The following is a 19,158-nucleotide window of genomic DNA, read 5'->3' as shown; positions in this document are numbered from 1 at the left end:
TTTTTTTTTTCCCGGGGGTTTTTTTTTTTTTTTTTTTTTTTTTTTAACTCCCTGTTTCTTACCTGACACCAGACCCTCCCTGGGACCCAACTCCGTTTCTCCTCTCACAGGAGACCTCCCTTAGCTACTCTTTGGCTCCATCTCCCCTGTCCCTGAAGGTCTCAGTTGCTACTCAGTCATACAGAGGTCATAGAGCTTAGCGGTTAAGGGCCAGACTGCTGGAATTACCTGTCTTTGCCAATAGCCTTTGTGTGCAGATCCATTAACTTGCAAGTCCTTTAACTTCTCTGTGCCCTAGTTTCCTCAGCTGTGAAATGGGGATAATAACAGTAGCCAGCTACCTCAGAGATTTGTTTTAAAGGTTAAAGGAATTAATATATCTAAACGAATTAGAAAAGTACCTGAGAGAGTGTAGATGCTAGATTAGGGTTTATTGTTATTGCTGGAGCTGGTAACTTACTATACAAATATTTAGAGTTCCTACTGTGCGAGCAATCCTGTGTAAAAGCTGGAGGCTAAATGGAGGCTAGGGGAAGGGAAAGACTTCCTTTCTCATATTTCACCCCCACAGGACCAGAGAGTTCTCAAAGAGTCCTACAAGATTGCCTCAAGTTGCAGAGGTGATAAGTGTTGCCTAGAAGCTATGCGAGGGTCTTGAGGGGGAGTGCTAAGGAGAAGGTGACTTAGTCACAGAGGTTGAAGCTGTTCTGGGGGAAGTGACTGGTGGGCAGAAGAGGATTCTGAGGTGGGCAGCCCCAGGTACACAGGCCCCAGGATAGCAGGGAGTAGGGTCCATCCCTGAATTGGGAGGAGACCAGGGAGGCTGGAGTGCAGAGGTGTGTGATGGGCGATGAGGCTAGAAAGGGGGCCTGGGGACCAGGTCCAGGCAGGGCCTTGCAGACTATTCTGCAGATTTTGCTTTTTCTACAAGATTTTTAAGAGCAATTGGAAATCACTGAAGTGTTTTTCTGTTTGTTCTTGTTTCTGTTTTCATTCTTAGTGACAAAATCCGGTTTACATTTTGTTTGGAAAGACCATTTTAGTTTTTTGGGTTTTTTAAATGTTTTTCTTTCTTTCTTTTTTTTTTTATAAATTTTTTTACATGTTTTTATTTATTTCTAGGAGAGAGAGAGAGACAGCTTGAGCAGGGGAGGGTCAGAGAGAGAGGGAGTCACAGACTGAAATAGGCTCCAGGCTCTGAGCTGGCAGTCAGCACAGAGCCCGATGCGGGGCTCGAACCCACGAACCGCGAGATCATGACCTAAGCGAAAGTCGGACGCTTAACCGACTAAGCCACTCAGGCGCCCCTAAATGTTTTTATTTCTGAGAGAGAGAGAGAGAGAGAGAGAGAGAGACAGAGCGTGTGAGCAGGGGAGGGTCAGAGAGAGAGGGAGGCACAGAATCTGAAACAGGCTCCAGGCTCTGAGCTGGCTTTCATCACAGAGTCCAACGCGGGGCTTCAACCCATGAACTGTGAGATCATGACCTTAGCCGAAATTGGATGCTTAACCGACCCGAGCTACCCAGGTGCCCCAGACCATTTTAGTTTTAATGGTAGGAACAAATTAAAGAGCATGGCAGGTGATGAAGACATGCTTTTACTTTTTTACTTGGGTGTTTCATAACTGCTTTCTCTTTCCTGCTTGATCATAAGTTCCGTATGTAGCTGTTTGAATTAAAATTTACATCAACTAAAGTTCTACGAAATAAAAAGGAACTCAGTTCCTCAGAAGTGTCACACCAGCCACTTTAAGGGCTCAGCAGTGAGGCTACCAAATGGGACAATGCAGGCAAAGCGTCTTAAAAGCTTCTGTTGCTAGGACTTGAAGGTTGTAATATTATAGGGTTTTGTTTTACTTTTATAGTTCTTCCAGCAAGTAATAATGAAAATGTACGTGGAACAAATGTTCTTTGTTCAAGAAACATTTGTTAGAAGCAAAGAAATTGCTCAAAAGGGTTAATTTTGTGATTTCATACAAATGTAATTTTAAGATATTTTTTAATCCAAATGAATGAGTGTAATGACGGTGACTTAAGCCTAAATATACACATTAAAAGGTGACACATTTCTAAAATTATGTTCCCTCCTAAATTATAAATCCTTATATTCCCTTATAATTTTTGAGTTCTGTCTTTAAGTTTCCACTGTAATTGTGACCAGTAACCACCCTGTCTCTTCTGAAAGTGATTGTTTGCTATCTCCTGGTTATCCCATTTTCTGTCCTTGGGAAGAATTACCAGGAATCCTCTGGGTCGTCTTTTTTGTTGTTGATTTCCCTCTGAGCCCATCTTTCAAGAATAAGTGGAAGGTACGCTTCTGATCATCAGGTTCGAAAAATTATTTTGGGGAAAAAAACCAGGGACAAATCACGTGAACTTAACTGAGCACAATGTCCTTTCTCCACCTTTTGTGTTTTATCTCTGATCTGCCATCTGTGAAGGCAAGATACCTGCCCAGGCAAGAAAAACAGCATACCTTGGATAAAAACCCATAGTTCCTTACCTTTCAGTCCATTTGTTTTGTCCGCAGCCTGAGGGTAGGAAGAGCTGACTTGTACCATGAATGAACTGCTTTTCCTCCCTTTTCTATCTCATGGGTTTAACAGACTTAAAATTTTTTTGCTCTAAAATCATTTACTAGTACTTTTATTTAATGACTCCTGTCTTTCTTGATCGAAACTTGAAAAGAAACCCTGTTTTCAGGATTATTTTGGCAGTGTGTTTTTTTTTCTTGTAATCCAACTGAAGCAAGATCTAACACACACGTACGTATGTATGTATGTTTCTAGGAGACTGAGAATGAAAAACATGAATCCTCAAAATGTAAGGTTCTTTGCCTATATTCACTTTAGATTAGGCCTTTAAGCATCTTTTTTTTTTTTAATGTTTTATTTATTTTTGAGAAAGGGACAGTGTGAGCAGGGGAGGGTCAGAGAGAGAGGGAGTCACAGACTCTGAAACAGGCTCCAGGCTCTGAGCTGGCAGTCAGCACAGAGCCCGACGCAGGGCTCGAACCCACGAACCGTGAGATCATGACCTAAGCGAAAGTTGGACGCTTAACCGACTGAGCCCACCCAGGTGCCCCTAGTTTAGGCCTTTAGATTAGGCCTTGGGGTGTGTGTGTGTGTGTGTGTGTGTGTGTGTGTGTGTGTGAGAGAGAGAGACAGAGACAGAGACAGAGACAGAGATCACTTGCACTGTTCACCAGGGTCCAATCAGAAAAAGGCCATACTTGGTAATTTAACCAAGAGACTTTAATGAGAAACAAGTTGCGCAGGCATTGGGAGGACTTAAGACTGAAAGCCAGAGGGGGATAGTGTGGCAATGAGGCAGCCCCATGAATGGGAGCAGAAAGGAGCTGTCAGCCCCTGGAGGGCAGGAGGGGCAAAGGCAGAAGGTGGAGCAGCCGGAGCCTGGATGATGACCAGCTTGCATTGGTCTGGTGCATTTGTCACAGCTAAGGAACCAGTACTGATACACACAGCCTTACTGACTAGCGTCCTCGCTCTAGTCACATTTCCTTAGTTTTCCTTTTCTGTTTGCTGTTCCCTTATCCCGTCCAGGAACACCATTACGTTTTGTTGTCTCATCTCCGTAGTTTCCTCCTGCCTGTGCTTCTCAGACTTTCCTTGTTTTGGATGACCTTGACGGTTTTGAGGAGTACTAGTCATGTATTTTGTGGAATGTCCTGCAATTGCGGTTTGTCCGACGGTTTTCTCTCACGGGGAGAGTGGGAACATTCACTTCGGGGAGGCAGACCACTGAGGTGGTGTTTTTCAGCTTTCTTCACTGTACAGATGCTCTTTTTTGTACTTTTCCATCCTGTACTCTTTGGAAGCCCCACCCATACTTACAGAGTAGAGTATGTTCTACTCTGGAGGTGGTTCATCTACATCAATTATTTGGAAATCTTCTGTACCGGAGATTTGTCTATTCTTATTTCTACAGTCATTTGTTTATATCAGTTTGAACTCCTTGATATTTATACTTTGGACTGTAATCCAAAAATATGTTATTTGTACTTTAGCCCAAATTGTTCCCGCTCTGGCTGTTGGGAGTTGGGGCCCTATTACTGTGTGTGTGTGTGTATGTGTGTGTGTGTGTGTGTAACACTTACTTTCTGGTACTACAAGAGGATCCAGACATTCAGGCTCATTTTATCCTATTTTCCCCCCTGAACATTTACTAATAGTCTTAACACTATAAACTAGTGAGTATAAACCTGTCTACTTTTCCACTTGAAAATTAGAAGTGAACTTACATAAATATTTGTGCCTAAACTCTGTGCCTCTAGCAAAGGGAGCAAAATGCACATCACATCGCTCACATCCCTACATCACTTGCATGGAGTGATTCTTAGGCATTTTCTTCCTCCAGGAAAGTGCTGAGGAACCAGATCATGACTGAATGAGGCTGGCCATTGTATATTTCAGCAGAGTCAACCATTCCACTCCTTCATTTATCATTTTACCTTGGGAATGATTTAGGCACAAAATCTTAGAAAAAGGAAGCGTATTCTCTCCTGTGGTCAGAGTGGCATACTGGTTGGTACTACCAACTTGATAAATTCATCTCTGTTTCAGCATCTGGTCATCAGCTGTGTAGATTCAAAGCCCTGTCATGGTATTTGATGAATCAGGAATTTGGAAAAAGCCTGGCCGGGCAGATGTGGCTCAGGGTCTGTCATGTGGTTGCAGTCAGATAGTGGCTGAGTTGCAGCAGCATGGAGGGGGGCATCTAGAAGCTGGCTAGGCATCATGCTCCCGGGTGGGGCCTTTGCCTGTGGTCTGTATGCATGCACAGCATAGATTGGACTTGGAGAGTGATAGCCTCCGAGTAGACTGTGTACATGGAGGCTGAAGGCTTTAAGAGGAAGCATTCTGGTAATGGATTTCTGTAATTTCAAAATAATTGGTCAGTGTTTCTATTATTCAGGTCTACCATAATGCAGTATTTTTATTCAGTTTCTTAACAGAAATTTTACGTTCTTTGCATATTTTTTGTTATTATAAATACTGCTGCAATAAAGAACTATCTATATGCATGTCCGTATATGCTTATGTGAAGATTTCTAGCAGGTGAATTATTAAATTTGGACTGGCAGGGGCGGTGAATCTATGCATTTTGAGTTTAGGTAGATTAAGTGACCTTTTGGGAAGGAACATATATTTCTATGAAGACAGTGGTAAAGTAGTTGTCTCATATCCTTGCCAACATCTGTAATTATTAATCTTTTTAATGATCCTCAATTTTGTTGGCTAAAAAAGGGACTCTGTTTTCAATTCTTTGATTTTTAATGAGGGTGAATGTTGTATTTTTATTAGCTGTTTTTCTTTTTTGCGTAGTTTATTATTTTTGGTATTTGAAAATGGTGGATTATGTTTTCCTACTTGGTTTTTATTCACTCATTATCTGTCCTGGACATTTACCTTCTGTCGTATGTTGACAGTGTTTTATCCTAGTTTCCCCATTCTAGTTTTTTTAAAAAATGTTTTAATGTTTTTTTTTAAATTTATTTCTAGGAGAGAGAGAGAGAGAGACAGTGTGAGCAGGGGAGGGTCAGAGAGAGAGGGAGTCACAGACTGAAACAGGCTCCAGGCTCTGAGCTGGCAGTCAGCACAGAGCCCGACGCGGGGCTCAAACCCACGAACCCCGCGATCATGACCTAAGCGAAAGTCGGACGCTTAACCAACTAAGCCACCCAGGCACCCCAATTTTTTAATGTTTTATTTATTTCTGAGAGAGTTATTTATTTCTGAGAGGGAGAGAGAGAGAGACAGTGTGAGCAGGGGAGGGTCAGAGAGAGAGGGAGATACACAATCTGAAACAGGCTTCAGACGCTGAGCTAACTGTCAGCACAGAGCGCGACATGGGACTCGAACCCACGAACCCATGAGATCATGACCTGAGCTGAACTGAGCCACCCAGGCACTCCCCTCCCCCTCCAGTTTTTTTTGTGGCTGACATTACAGACATTTCCTATTTTTATGGATCAAATATATTAACTTACCCATTCAAATTTTTGGGTTTTGTGCCATCCTTGTGATGGTGTTCACCACCCTAAAATTATAAAAATAATTTGCCAGTAGTTTTCTTCTAGTGATTTCATGATGAACCTTTAAATATTGGCTCCATCAGTCATTTTGTTTTGTTACAAGGCAAGAGATCGAAATCCAGTTGATTAAACATATTTCTAAAGATCTTTTCTCAATTGTTTTTCTTTCGAGACCAAAGTAAGTCAGATTACATAAAGAAAAGCCACAAAAATGTAGTTTGCTAACCAAAGATAAGCAACAGTTAAATAAGCCATCAGACAGAACAGAGTGATATCTAATAATTGTATCATCGCTGGTGGGCATGACCCTTGCATGGGTGTAAACAGAAGCCCTAGTGGCAGGAGGCTGTATGTGAGGAGTTACCCTCCAGACTTTTGGAGAGTGACCCCTGCTTTGTGTTTAGGTGTTTTCTGTTCCTTTCTGTTCCTTGTTCATTAGGTGCTTACGTTCAAGATTCAGTGAGGGCCTACAGGTCATGGAGTGAAGGCTGCCATCTGAGCTAGATCTCTCTTGGAACCATCACTTTATAATACTGAAACAGCCACCAAAGGCATCAAATGATTGTTTTACCCTTGACCTTTAACTTCAGAGAGAAATGGTCTGTAAGAGCAATTGGTGAGATCTTAGAGAAGTGATTTGCTGGATATTCTTCCCTTTGTAGTGCCTGGCACTTTTTGAAACAAAAATAAATGAACAGATTTTTCTTTTATATATGTGAGATGATGGATGGATGTTAGCCAAACCATCATGCTGTGTGTCTTCAACTTCTATAGTGATGTATGTATGTCAATTATTTCTCAATGAAACTGGAAAAAATTTAAATGAACATAATAGGAAAGAGAGAAGAACTGATAATTCAGCTCTCTGGAGGCCTTATAGCATCCCAGGAAAAATTTTGACTCTGAAGGATATTGCTCAGGTGAGTTTCTGAGCCCCCTTCTGCTTTGCCTGCAGAAGTAAGGCTCTGGGGATGGTGTTTTCCAGTTCTTTTTATGACAACAGGCCTAATATTCCACTGGCCTGTGTTCAGCCAAGACTTTTTTTCAAGTTTTTATTTAAATTAGTTAATAAAAAGTTTAATATTAATTTCAGGTGTAGAATTTAGTGATTCATCACTTAAGTATAACACCCAATGCTCATCACAAGTGCCCTCCTTAATCCCCATCACCCATTTAACTCCTGCCTACCTCCTTCCCAGCAAACCATAGTTTGTAGTCTACAGTGAAGAGCATGTTTTATGGATTGCCTCTTTTTCTTCTCTCTATGTTCATCTGTTAGGTTTTTTAAGTTCCACATATGGGCAAATATGATATTTCCCTTTCTCTGACTGACTTACTTTGCTTATAGCACAGTACTCTATAGCTCCATCCAAGTTGTTGCAAATGGCAAGATTTCATCCTTTTTTATGGTTGAGTAATATTCTATTGTGTACATATACTACAAATTCTTTATTCATCAGTTTATGGACATCTGGGCTTTTTCCATAATTTGGTTATTGTCGAAAATGCTGCTATAAACATTGGGACTCCTGTGTCCTTTTGAATCCGTGTTTTCCTATCCTTGGGTAAATGCCTCACAGTGCAGTTGCTGGATCATAGGGTAGTTCTATTTTTAACTTTGAGGAACCTCCATATTGTTTTCCAGAGTCAGCCAAGAATCTTTTTTAAAAATGTTTATTCATTTTTTGAGGGAGACAGAGACCTCATGAATAGGGGAGGGGCCGAGAGAAAGAGAGAGAGAGAGAGGGAGAGAGAGACACTGAATCTAAAGCTGGCTCCAGGTTCCAAGCTGAAAGCACAGAACCTGATGCGGGGCTCGAACCCACAAACTGCAAGATCAATACCTGCACCAAAGTTGTAAGCTCAGCTGACTGAGCCACCCAGGTGCCCCAAGAATCTTAATACATTTACATATTTGTGGTAATATTACTTAAGAGAAGAGGTACAGGAGATGGGGTCAGGAGTGATCCAAGTAAAGGTAGGATCAGTTGTCAGAGAGAAGTTGATTCATAAGATATTTTAGGTTTATCAGGCACCATAGAAAATATTCCATCCCAGTGTGGGGACTATAGATGAGATGGCTTCCTTGGTACCACAGAGCTCCGAATGTTAATATACATCGTTATCTGAATATAAAAGCATGAGAGTTATTGGTCTTTTTGTGATCAGGGCCACAATTTTGCCATACTTACATCTTTAATTGAAAATAGTTATGAGTTTAATTTCCTTATGGTTTATGGCAAAGTACTAACATTGTTTGTTTTCTTAAGCAAGACTTTTAATTTGGGATTTTATTTTAACCTGCTCTAAAAAGATTGTTTTCCAATTATTGTCACAAGTCCCTATTCGCTATTAATATGAGCTTTCTTTGAGACTTTTCTTCAAATGCTTGCTTAATGAGAATAATGTCTTTGAAAATCAGAGAATTGATGAAATGACTATTTGCTTAAGTATCAAAGATGCCAACAAGCTCTTTTCTAGACTACTAATTCTAGTTAAGGGAAGAATCTCATAGTTTTATCAGCCCAAAAGACTAGTTCAAGCAATTGTGAAATTTGCTTATGCAACATATTTTGAACTGCATATTTTATCAGCAGTTCCCAACAGTTTTATGTCAGATGTTGAGCGTTGTCTCTGTTTTTTTATATACATAGTGTCAGACTTCAATGTTATAAAATATCTGTTTGCTATTTTCTTTTTTTTTAATTTTTTTTAATGTTTTATTTATTTCTAGGAGAGAGAGAGAGACAGCGTGAGCAGGGGAGGGTCAGAGAGAGAGGGAGTCACAGACTGAAACAGGCTCCAGGCCCTGAGCTGGCAGTCAGCACAGAGCCCGTCGTGGGGCTCGAACCCACGAACCGCGAGATCATGACCTAAGTGAAAGGTCGGACGCTTAACTGAATAAGCCACCCAGGCGCCCCTGCTGTTTTCTTTCTTTCTCATTTAGGAAAAGCCCCGGAGTGACACATGGTAGCATTTAAGGGAGCCAGTATTTAAAATAATAATAATTTAAGGATTTCTATTTTGTGTTCTACTAAACTGCTCTACCTCCTTCTGACTTATTTCTCTTTTTTTAAGATACTAAAAAAAGAACCCACATATTCCAAAGAAGAGTATGTGGTTTTTCACTGTGAACATACTTCCCCTTATTTAACAACTAGAAGCTACTTTGATAAAGTCTGTTAAACTAAGCCTGCTCCTTATTTCCCCTACTTACTAAGTATGAGACGTATTTGTCATTAAAAAAAAAAAAATGCAACAGATTCATAGCATGATTTCTGTTTGAAATGGTGGCATACATTCAGCAATTCTGTTAATCAGTATTGTAAAAAACGTGCTGATGATGGAGTTTTAGAAGGCCAACTAAAATTTCTGTGATATGTCTTTGAAGATTGTTTTTGTGGCCTCCTGTCTTAACATCTCTCACTTAATGTTTATTTTTGAGACAGAGAGAGGGCATGAGCAGGGGAGGGGCGGAGGGGCAGAGAGAGAGGGAGACACAGAATCTGAAGCAGGCTCCAGCTCTGAGCTGTCAACACAGAGCCCGATGTGGGACTCACTGCGAGATCATGACCTGAGCCGGTCAGACGCTTAACTGACCGAGCCACCTAGGTACCCCAACATCTCTCACTTTAAAACCAATATTTCCCCCTTTATGTTTGTGGAAAGTGCTGTACTGGTATCCTTGGAGCAGATTTTTTTTTTTTTTAAGTTCACAGTACTAGGAATGCTCTGAGAGACAGTGCTGTGGCTTGTGATCTTAGCTTGCTTGTGATAGAGTGTTCCTAAAAGTACTTGAGCAGCTGAGTTCGAGGAGGTAGTACTGAGGTGTGCCTCATATGCACGGATCTTTGTAGATCCAAAAGAACCCTCTGTTGTCATCAGTCTTCTGATTGGTCCTTCCAGTTACTCTTAGAAGCAGTGGTTTGATAACATGGTTTTGTCCAAGACGCTAGGGACTTTTAGGGTTTTGTTGTCCATGTGTGTATGTGTGTGTGTGGGTGTGTGTGGTTTAATAAGTTGCTAGTTATTCCTTAAGACTGTAAAATGACTATTATATCTTTTGTTCTAGCACCTGTCCTTATGGCCTTCCACCTATATTAGCCATAAGATGATACATATTACTATGATGATTTCTGGGAGTCTTAATTGAGGCTTATGAATGAGATAATACAAAATATCACTATTTCCGTAATTGCTAAAACTGACGTAATTATGTGGATAAAGGACATTCTACTTAAGACAGTTAACTTATTAGTTGTCCCCTGATACAGCACAGGCAGGCATTAATATATTTTTTAAAAATTTTTAATGTTTTTTATTTATTTCTGAGAGAGTGTGGACAGGGGAGGGTCAGAGAGAGAGGGAGATACAGAATCTGAAACAGGCTCCAGGCTCTGAGCTGGCTGTCAGCGCAGAGCCCGTTGTCGGGCTCAAACCCACAAACCTCGAGATCGTGACCTGAGCCGAAGTTGGACGCTTAACCAACTGAGCCACCCAGGCCCCCCGCATTAATATTTCTTAAACTGAATTTGAGCTTCACCATAGGTAATAAAGACAGTATTTTTCTGGACCATATCATAAATCAGAAATAAAGTTTTGAAGTCCTTCTATAAAGAAATTGGGCATGCTTACATATCATGCTCTGAATTATGTTATAAATATAGTGCATATGTATTATGTTGTATGTAGTTAGAACAATCTGTGAAAGGCCTAGCTACTGTGTAATTTATGGTGTGTTTCTCATAAATAAGGACATCTGCAAATTGATCTCACTACCTCACGTTGTGAAGGTGGTCTCAAACTTGAAGTTTCCTTAATGTTTTTGGCAGGAGCAAATATAAATCCTTTATGGAGGAAAACACTTTCACCCCAGGCTTAAAAACTCTTGAAAATTTTTACCATCAATAAACGGAATGCAGTTAAAAACAACCAGACACACAGAGGGAAATGGCACCTTGAGTAGAAATATCACACAGCAGAAGCGGACAAGCCAATACTGCAGATGGAAATATTATCAGACACAGATTATAAAAGTCTTGACTAAAGAAATAATAGTGAATTAGAAGAAGGGTAGTTTCTTGTGATCTTTATTTTTGTGATACATAGTGGGTAATGTCTTCTAATCTGTCTTCCAGTTTACTAATTGTTTCCCACTGTAAAACTGTGAAACTTATCATTGAATTAAGTTTATTTTTTTATTTGTAGAAATTTGAAGAAACCTTTTTTAAATGTCTATTCATTTTTGAGAGACAGTGTGAGTGAGGGAGGGGCAGAGCGAGAGGGAGACACAGAATCCAAAGCCGACTTCAAGCTCTGAGCCCAGAGAGCTTTATCCGTTAGTTCTACTAAACCTCTAAAGAAAAACTAACTCCAGTCTTATTCATCTTTACTGTTTTGTTTTTTAAATGAAATTGGCATAGTTTTTACTTTAAGGTGTTTTTGTCACTGGTGTTCTGGAATTTGGATGTAAATATGAACCTTCTTTGATGTATCATTCCGGATATTTGATATTAGGCCCTTTGGATTTGAGTATTTGCGTAAATCTTCTTGAATCCCACTGAGAATACTAATTAGATGTTTGTTTTTAATATTTTTCTCTCTTCCTCTCCCTTTTTTTGTGTTGATCTTAAACTTTTTGTTTATCTCATAGTGTAGGCTTATCTCAGATGAGTGGTGAATCATGGCTATTGACTGATATTTAAGAATGAGGTTGAGTGCTGCGACGCCTTGGTGACTCAGTTGATTAAGGATCTGACCTCTTGATTTTAGCTCATGGGTTGGAGCACCACATCAGGCCTTGTGCTGGTGGTGCTGAGCCTACTTGGGATCTTGGGATTCTTTCCCCCTCTCTGCCACTCCCCTGGTAGCTCTCTCACTCTCTCTCTCTTAAAAAAAAAAAAAGGTTGAATGGAAGCAAAACTTGTTGATTGCAGTTTGGTTAGAGTAAGTAGGCAGGGAGGAGCTTCCTGTAATGTTGAAGATCCCTAAAATTCCAAAACAGGAAAACTTTTCTCTCTGGTTCATAATACCCATCTGCTAGCCCCCTTAGTTCTCCTGCATATGGGTTTATTGTGAAAACTTTAGAAAATAAAGGTAAGTAGCAAGAAGGAAAAAGTCACTTGTGAGCCCATCAGGCAGAGCTAAGACTATTTATAAAAGATATATCACATGTAGCAGAAAATTAGGACTCTACGACCCATTTTATTTTATAATGTGCAATTTGTGAATAATGCGTCTTTCCTCATGCTGTTAAATTTCTTCTATGTATTTAGTATTTTCTTTAGCCATTTTCAATGGTTGGAGATTGCGTATGTGTCTAATTTTTTCTTGTAATGTTCCATGAAAATACTTGGAAGACTGGTGTTTATATACCTCCCTTTTTCATTAGCATGGATTGCAGAACTGTTGTAGACATATAACTAAAATTACCACTACCATCATCCCCTACAAAATAACACTTTGCCTTCTCTCGGTTGCATCTTTTGGATAAATCTCTTTTTAACCACTGCATGGTCTTCAACAACTGTTGAAAACAGATTACTGCAGAATTTAAAAAGAAGAAAGTATTAATATACTAGTTTATGGCATTTCTTTTAACAGTAAAGAAGATTTACTTTACATTTCTTTTAAATGTAAAGAAGAATACCCTGTAGTTTGCTTAACCATTGGTTATATTGTAGCTGTTAAAGAATTGTTAGTGGCCTCAGTCCTCTTAGTAGGTGGCTGTTCCTAGAAGGAATGGTCATTTAGTGAGCACTTCTGTGCCCCTGTCACCAATCCAGGCATCTTCTGTACATTATGCCCAAAGCTCATGCCAACTTTGTGAGGTAGGTATTATCACCACATTAGAAATGTTTTAAAAACGAGGTTTCATTAGGATATGAAGCATTCCCATATCTCACTGTAATTTCTAGAAGTCACTGGAATGTAAGCTTCATATAAGCCCTGAAATCGCTTTGTTCACTGGTGTATTCCCAGCATTAGATCAGTCTTGACCTGTACTAGGCTCTCAAATATTTGTTGAATGCTGACGAAAAATGAAAGAGGTGGGATTTGAACCCTAGCCATTTTGAACCTGAAACTCTCCCAGGAAGAAGTCGGCTTCCTCAAAGTTTAATATTTTACTCAGATTGAATTTGGTTTGCCCCAAAGTGATGGGCTTGTTCAGTGTTTGATGTCTCTTTTCCTCATTTTCATTTGTTCATTTATATAAATTAGTTTACATAAAATTTCACCATCATGTGGGAAAACCTTCAGTTAAGTCAAACATAACTAAAATGATATTGAGGGTATAAGAGGCCAGGCAAAAGTGAGAACCCTTCCCTTAAAAGATTCTTTAATCCAGTCAAGCAGTTGTTCTCACACGTTCTTTAAACTTTGTAATACTTAAACGTTCTTCACAAGTATGATATTTCCTTTGAATCTCCTTCTGAATCAATCTTCTATGCCTCATCTTCCCGGGGGGTGGGGGGTGGTGAGGGGAGGTGAATCCCTGAAGACTCAGCACTGTGTAGATCTGAGTTTTTACAGAGTTGTTTTCAGAAAGCATGCGGCTTTGGCCAAAGGCCGACTTTGGTCAGCTAATTCATCTTCATTGTATAGGCGTTTATGTTACATCTGTCACATTTGAATACGAAATCCCGCAATCCACCATTTCCTAAAAAAATGTTTTTCATGGCTATGTCCTGGAGACATCATTTATATAAAGCAGAGACAAAGGTACTTGCACTGGCTGACTTTGTGAAGTCATATGAAGAAAAGAAGGAGGCTTATGGTATTCCCCCAGATTATGTTTAATGAAGTCACAACTTGTTGATGTTCAGCTCAGCCATTATTTGTTGAACGTCTACTACCTACTAAGCACCATGCTAGATGTGGAAAATAGAGAAATAAGCAGATTACCCCTCCTGGACCTGCCAGTCGGGTCAGAGACCTGGATCTCTCCTAGAGCATGGGGTGGGCTGTAGTGATTGGGATGAGGAAAGACCGAGGAGGACAAAGCCTCTCCTGCAAAAGGAGAGGCAGGTAAGTCCAAGCTCTCATTTCATTCTTGGACTCACACCAGAGCTTTCCACAATGTTGCCAAAGACTCTTTTTAGAATTTGTAAATCCAGGGGCGCCTGGGTGGCTCAGGCAGTTAAGTGTCTGGTTCTTGGTTTCTGCTCAGGTCATGATCTCACAGTTGGTAAATGTGAGCCTTGCATTGGGCTCTGAGCTGATAGTGCAGATCCGGGGTTCTCTCTCTCTCTCTCTCTCTCCTCTCCTCTGTTTGCCCCTCCCCCTCTTGCTCTTAAAGAATTCGTAAATTCAGTCATGTCAGTTTCATATTTAAATGCCCCAGCAGCTTCCCGCTGACTGCTTCGCAGGCCACAGCCCGCTTTCAGACCCTCAAGCCCTCCCCTGGCCCCCAGCCGCCCCACTGGGTTACAGCCTGACTGCCTAAATTCAGATCTTGCCTCTGCTGCTGGTCAGCAGTCTCCAGCCCGGGTTCCCTAAACTGAGTTAATATCAGTAACCTGTGTCATATATAATGTGAAGATTAAACAATTTGATGTAAATCTCTGAGAACAGTGCCTTTATTTTATTTTTGTACTCCTCCCTCCTCAGAATCTAAATACAGTGCATATTTCAGACACTGAAACATTTGTTTATTGACTGAAGGGGAAATCCCTTTGTCTCCAAATCTGTCTTTGTGAAGTTCTTTTAGTCACCATTCTTTCCTTTTTTTCTCTCCTGTGCTGTTAACATGGTAACATTTTTAAAATGATGATCCCGTCTTCTCCCGGTTCTGTGTCCACATGGTCTCCACCCTGTTCAGCCATTGTAGCCCCATTCTGACTTTTATTATCAGCTTTTCTGCTGTTTCCCCTGCTTTCCCATCCTCCATGCCAGGTTATCTTTTTGTCCCATCCCCCTACTCCCAGCCTTGGAATTCCAGGCCACTTGGGGGCCCATTATAATCCATGGATTGGGGTTCAGCTGGGCTCCCAGAGCTTGCAGGTCTTTCTGCTCTTCTCTTGACTCTGTCTCCATTGTTAACCACTGATTTGCAGCCAGCCTCACTTAGAATGTTCTGTGCCCCCTCCTTATTACAGAGCCCCAGCTAGACTTCTTCAATCTCTGGAGATATTCTTTCTTTTTTTAATGTTTTATTTATTTCTGAGAGATAGACAGCATGAGCAGGAGAGGAGCAGAGAGAGAGGGAGATGGAGAATGTGAAACAGGCTCCAGGCTCTGAGCTAGCTGTCCCGCACGGATCCCTTCGCGGGCTCGAACCCATGAACCCAGATGAGATCATGACCTGAGCCAAAGTCGGACGCTTAACTGACTGAGCCACCAGGCACCCCCCTGGAGATCTTCTTACTTGCCCAAGAAGATTGAGGGGGTCCCTCATCAGCCTGCTTCTAGCTTCTTCTGGCTCTATCTCAGTTTTGTTGTTGTCTTTGAGGTGAGGTCTTTATCTTCCTCTCTGACTTCTGACATGCCTACCTCTTGAGGCTAACCTCCTGAGATTGTGTTGATTAAACTGACTTTTTAAAGCCAGTTTCTTAAAATGAACTTGGGTTATTCTTTTTTGTTTTTGTGTTTGTTCATTGTGGATATGAACGGCTTTGAAATAACCATCCTTGGACAACTGTATCGCTCACTTGTAAGAGTACAGGCAGCGCTCATTTTGCACGACTGTCTGGCATGCTCAGTTTCACTCACCACAGTTTAAATGACACCAGTACCCCAACAGCACCGTGCAAATTTCAACTCCAAGATTTATTCACTGGGAAGAGTTGCATAGAGTACAATCTTTGCTGCTAGCTTTTTCAGTCCACACATCACTGTGTATATAACAGATGCATATGGTGGTCAGCGACCAGTGTCGCTTGTCTTAAAGTCTGTCAGGGGCGCCTAGGTGGCTTAGTCGGTTAAGCGTCCGACTTTCGCTTAGGTCATGATCTCACGGTTCATGGGTTCGAGCCCCGCATCGGGCTCTGTGCTGACTGCCAGCTCAGAGCCTGGAGCCTGTTTCAGTCTGTGACTCCCCCTCTCTCTGACCCTCCCCTGCTCACACTGTCTCTCTCTCTCCTAGAAAAAAGAAAAAAATTAAAAAAAATTTTAAAGTCTGTCAGTGATTGCTTGCTCTGTTGCTCAGTACACACCATTTTATAAAAATTGATAATGGAAAGAGAATTGGCTGATAAAGGTGAAAGTTAAGTGAAGCGATAATGGCAGAAGTGAAATCCAGTTCAAATGTAAATGGGGTTATGGAAGGCAAAGCAAAGTGTGGGAATGTTAGCACCGCCTCTGTTCAGCAGACTAGCTCTGCAGCCCCAGCTCGTGGGCTCGTGGGTGATGGCGAATTTATCCACCGAGCGAGGAGTGCAGTTGTGATGCAAAGGACATACTAAAAGTGTGAAGGTTCCCACATGGGGAACTGATCTATGCTTAGGAAGGAATGTGATGTGGCAGTTTGTTAAGGCACAGAAAAGTTTCTCCCTAGGGATTGTAAGTTATAGGACAAGAAGAAGATAAAGCACTGTTCAGACTATTCTTGCTAAGTTTATTACTAAGAAAACTTTAATCCTCCATGTTTTAAAGTACAGTATAGTAAATACAGATTTAGAATTTTTTTGTTTCCTTGTATGTTTATAATTGACCGTAATAGTTTTTAATGTTTTTGGTAGAAACTTAAAAATTACCTCTTATGGGGTGCCTGGGTAGCTCAGTTGGTTAAGGAACGGACTCTTGATCTTGGCTCAGGTGATGATCTCACACACAGTTCCTGAGTTTGAGCCCCATGTCTGCCTCTGTACTGACAGTGCGGGCCTGCTTGGGATTCTCTCTCTCTCTCTCTCTCTCTCTGCCCACCTCCCCCTACTTGTTCTCTTGCTCTCTATAAATAAGCATTAATTTTTTAAAAAATTACCTTTCATATGTTTGTGTTAGTTTATACCTCAGTAGGTTTAGGAGCATCCCTTAGTGTTCTGGTACTTTGTTCCGTTTGCCATTATTTACATATTTGTTACATTACTTACATATTTGTTGGAGCTCTTCTTCTGATGACTTCCTATTTGAATGGACATACATACACTTAAGGCTTTTTTATGTCCTTAAAAAATGGCTTCACCTAGACCAGTTGTGTTTGAGACCCACTATACTCTTGCTTTTCCTTCCCTTGCCCCATTTTCTTCTGAAATGAGTTAGACCTGCTGATTCAGATTACTTACTATTTACTTTCTCTTCAGTTTTTACAGTCACTTGACATTAGGCACCTCGAGGACAAAGGTCATGTCTGTTTTGGTACTGAGTATCCAGTACCTAAACCTGGCAACTGGTATATATGGCCAGTACTTGATATGTTTTATTTGAGGGAGTCAGTTCCTAAAAGCCTGCACCCAACATCCACCCTGTCCCATTCACCCATTTCTCTGGTCTCTGTTACCTCTTTATCTTGGCCTTTGGGGAACATATTTTCCTACTGCATCCATTCCCTTTGCATATTCTTTGTTCCAGCCAAAGTAGGCTGCTCATAATTCATCACCTGCCTTCTATTTCTTCCTTCGGGCCTTTCCTGTGCTGGCCTTCCCCCTGCAAGTTTTCTCTACCTGGCAATATCCTACCATCCTTTCTCCCTTGCACAGCTGTGCCCTACGGCTTTCCCCGTGAAGCCTTCTCTCCTCTCCTTCTCCCCAGCCACCTTAGCCTTTCTCCTTCTTTAAACAACCGTGTACCTGCAGGCGCCTCCTGGAGCCTGCCAAATATGAGCCATTTATGCTGTTATTTTTCCTTTTTCCCACACAAATAGCAGCTCCCTGAGGTATCTCTTTCCTGTGCATAACATAGTCATTACACATAGTTGGCACTGAATGTGTAGTTTCTTGGATTTTCCTGCAAAGTGAGATTCCAGAGAGCTGTCAAGGAAACTCCATCCCACTAACAAAATTGAGGGTTGTTCTACAGATCTACAGATTATTTTGCTTTTTTTTCCCCCCCTAATTCTCAAACAAATTTTAAACTATCGAAGGTCACAAGAGTGGGGAGTGAGAAAGTGGCAAAATGTAAGAGCTGGAAAGCTTTTTAGAGATCCATATAGGCTCACCCTTTAATTTTATAGGTGAATAATCCGATGCCCGGAACACTTACATGACCTTTTTCAAATCACACAACCAGTTTGTGGTGACATTTGGGCCGCAGTGCAGTTGCCCAACCCTGTCCAGTGCCGGTTCCCACGGGCTGCCGTGGGGCACGCGAGGCTATTGTTTAGGTGTGTGTAGTTAACCTGCTCAGAGAAGCGGCTGATATTCTCATGTTGCCTTTTATGGATTAACAGGTAGGAAATTGAATCCCTAAATTGATTTTCCTCTCTCGGTGCCTTAATTATTTCAAGCTCTCTGACTGGATTCATTTGCATTAACTGGGAAGTTTCTGTAAACATTCATCTTGGATGGCACAGATTTCTTTGCTGACGTGGAAGCAAACTTTTTCTTGAAGTAGGATATACATCCAGAAAAGCACACGAAGCGTGGGCATGCGCTTTTTTCATAAAGCACACACAGCCACGTGACCTGCACCCACATCAGGAGACAGAGCGGCACCCGCATGCTTAGAAACATTTGAAGAAATAGAAGAGTTTTGAAGCTATATAATCTTCTTTTCTTCTCCCCACAGGTATTGTCAGTCTGTGTGTTAACAACCATCCTTGGCTGTATATTTGGGTTGAAACCAAGCTGTGCGAAAGAAGGTAATTACTACACTACTTAGTGTGCCTGTGTACACACATGGGTGTGTGNCGAACCCACGAACCGCGAGATCATGACCTAAGCGAAAGTCGGACGCTTAACCGACTAAGCCACCCAGGCGCCCCAAGAAAAGCGCCATGTTCTAATCTGTGGGTACTCCTGAGTTATTGCAAATTTGATACTGGTTTGAGTCTTCTGAAAGCTCTTTGATTATTTTAGGCATATATTTATTTAGTTATAAAACTTCATCCTAAAACAATGAAGAGGGGCTATGACCAGAAAATCAAACAAAGAGCAAACCCTAAACCAACAAAAAGTAAATGAAGAGCAGTGGAACAAGCCAGGATGACTATGTTCCGGCGTTGCACC

The 19,158-nt window shown here is 41.2% G+C and overlaps 1 protein-coding gene across 1 annotated transcript in view; it reads left to right on the top strand.

Moving 5' to 3' along the window:
- Positions 1–19,158, top strand: part of ENPP1 (ectonucleotide pyrophosphatase/phosphodiesterase 1) — a 70,523-nt gene that overhangs the window by 11,654 nt on the left and 39,711 nt on the right. Inside the window, exon 2 of the mRNA XM_077776040.1 lies at positions 18,719–18,791. Coding sequence (XP_077632166.1) covers positions 18,719–18,791 — 73 coding nt within the window. The remainder of the gene's footprint in view (positions 1–18,718; positions 18,792–19,158) is intronic.

The sequence above is a fragment of the Crocuta crocuta genome, unplaced genomic scaffold (genome assembly GCF_008692635.1).
Source record: "Crocuta crocuta isolate KB4526 unplaced genomic scaffold, BGI_CrCroc_1.0 scaffold25, whole genome shotgun sequence".
Taxonomy (NCBI): Eukaryota; Metazoa; Chordata; class Mammalia; order Carnivora; family Hyaenidae; genus Crocuta; species Crocuta crocuta.
Note: the sequence above shows the minus strand (reverse complement) of the source record. Positions and strands in the feature narration are given on the sequence as shown.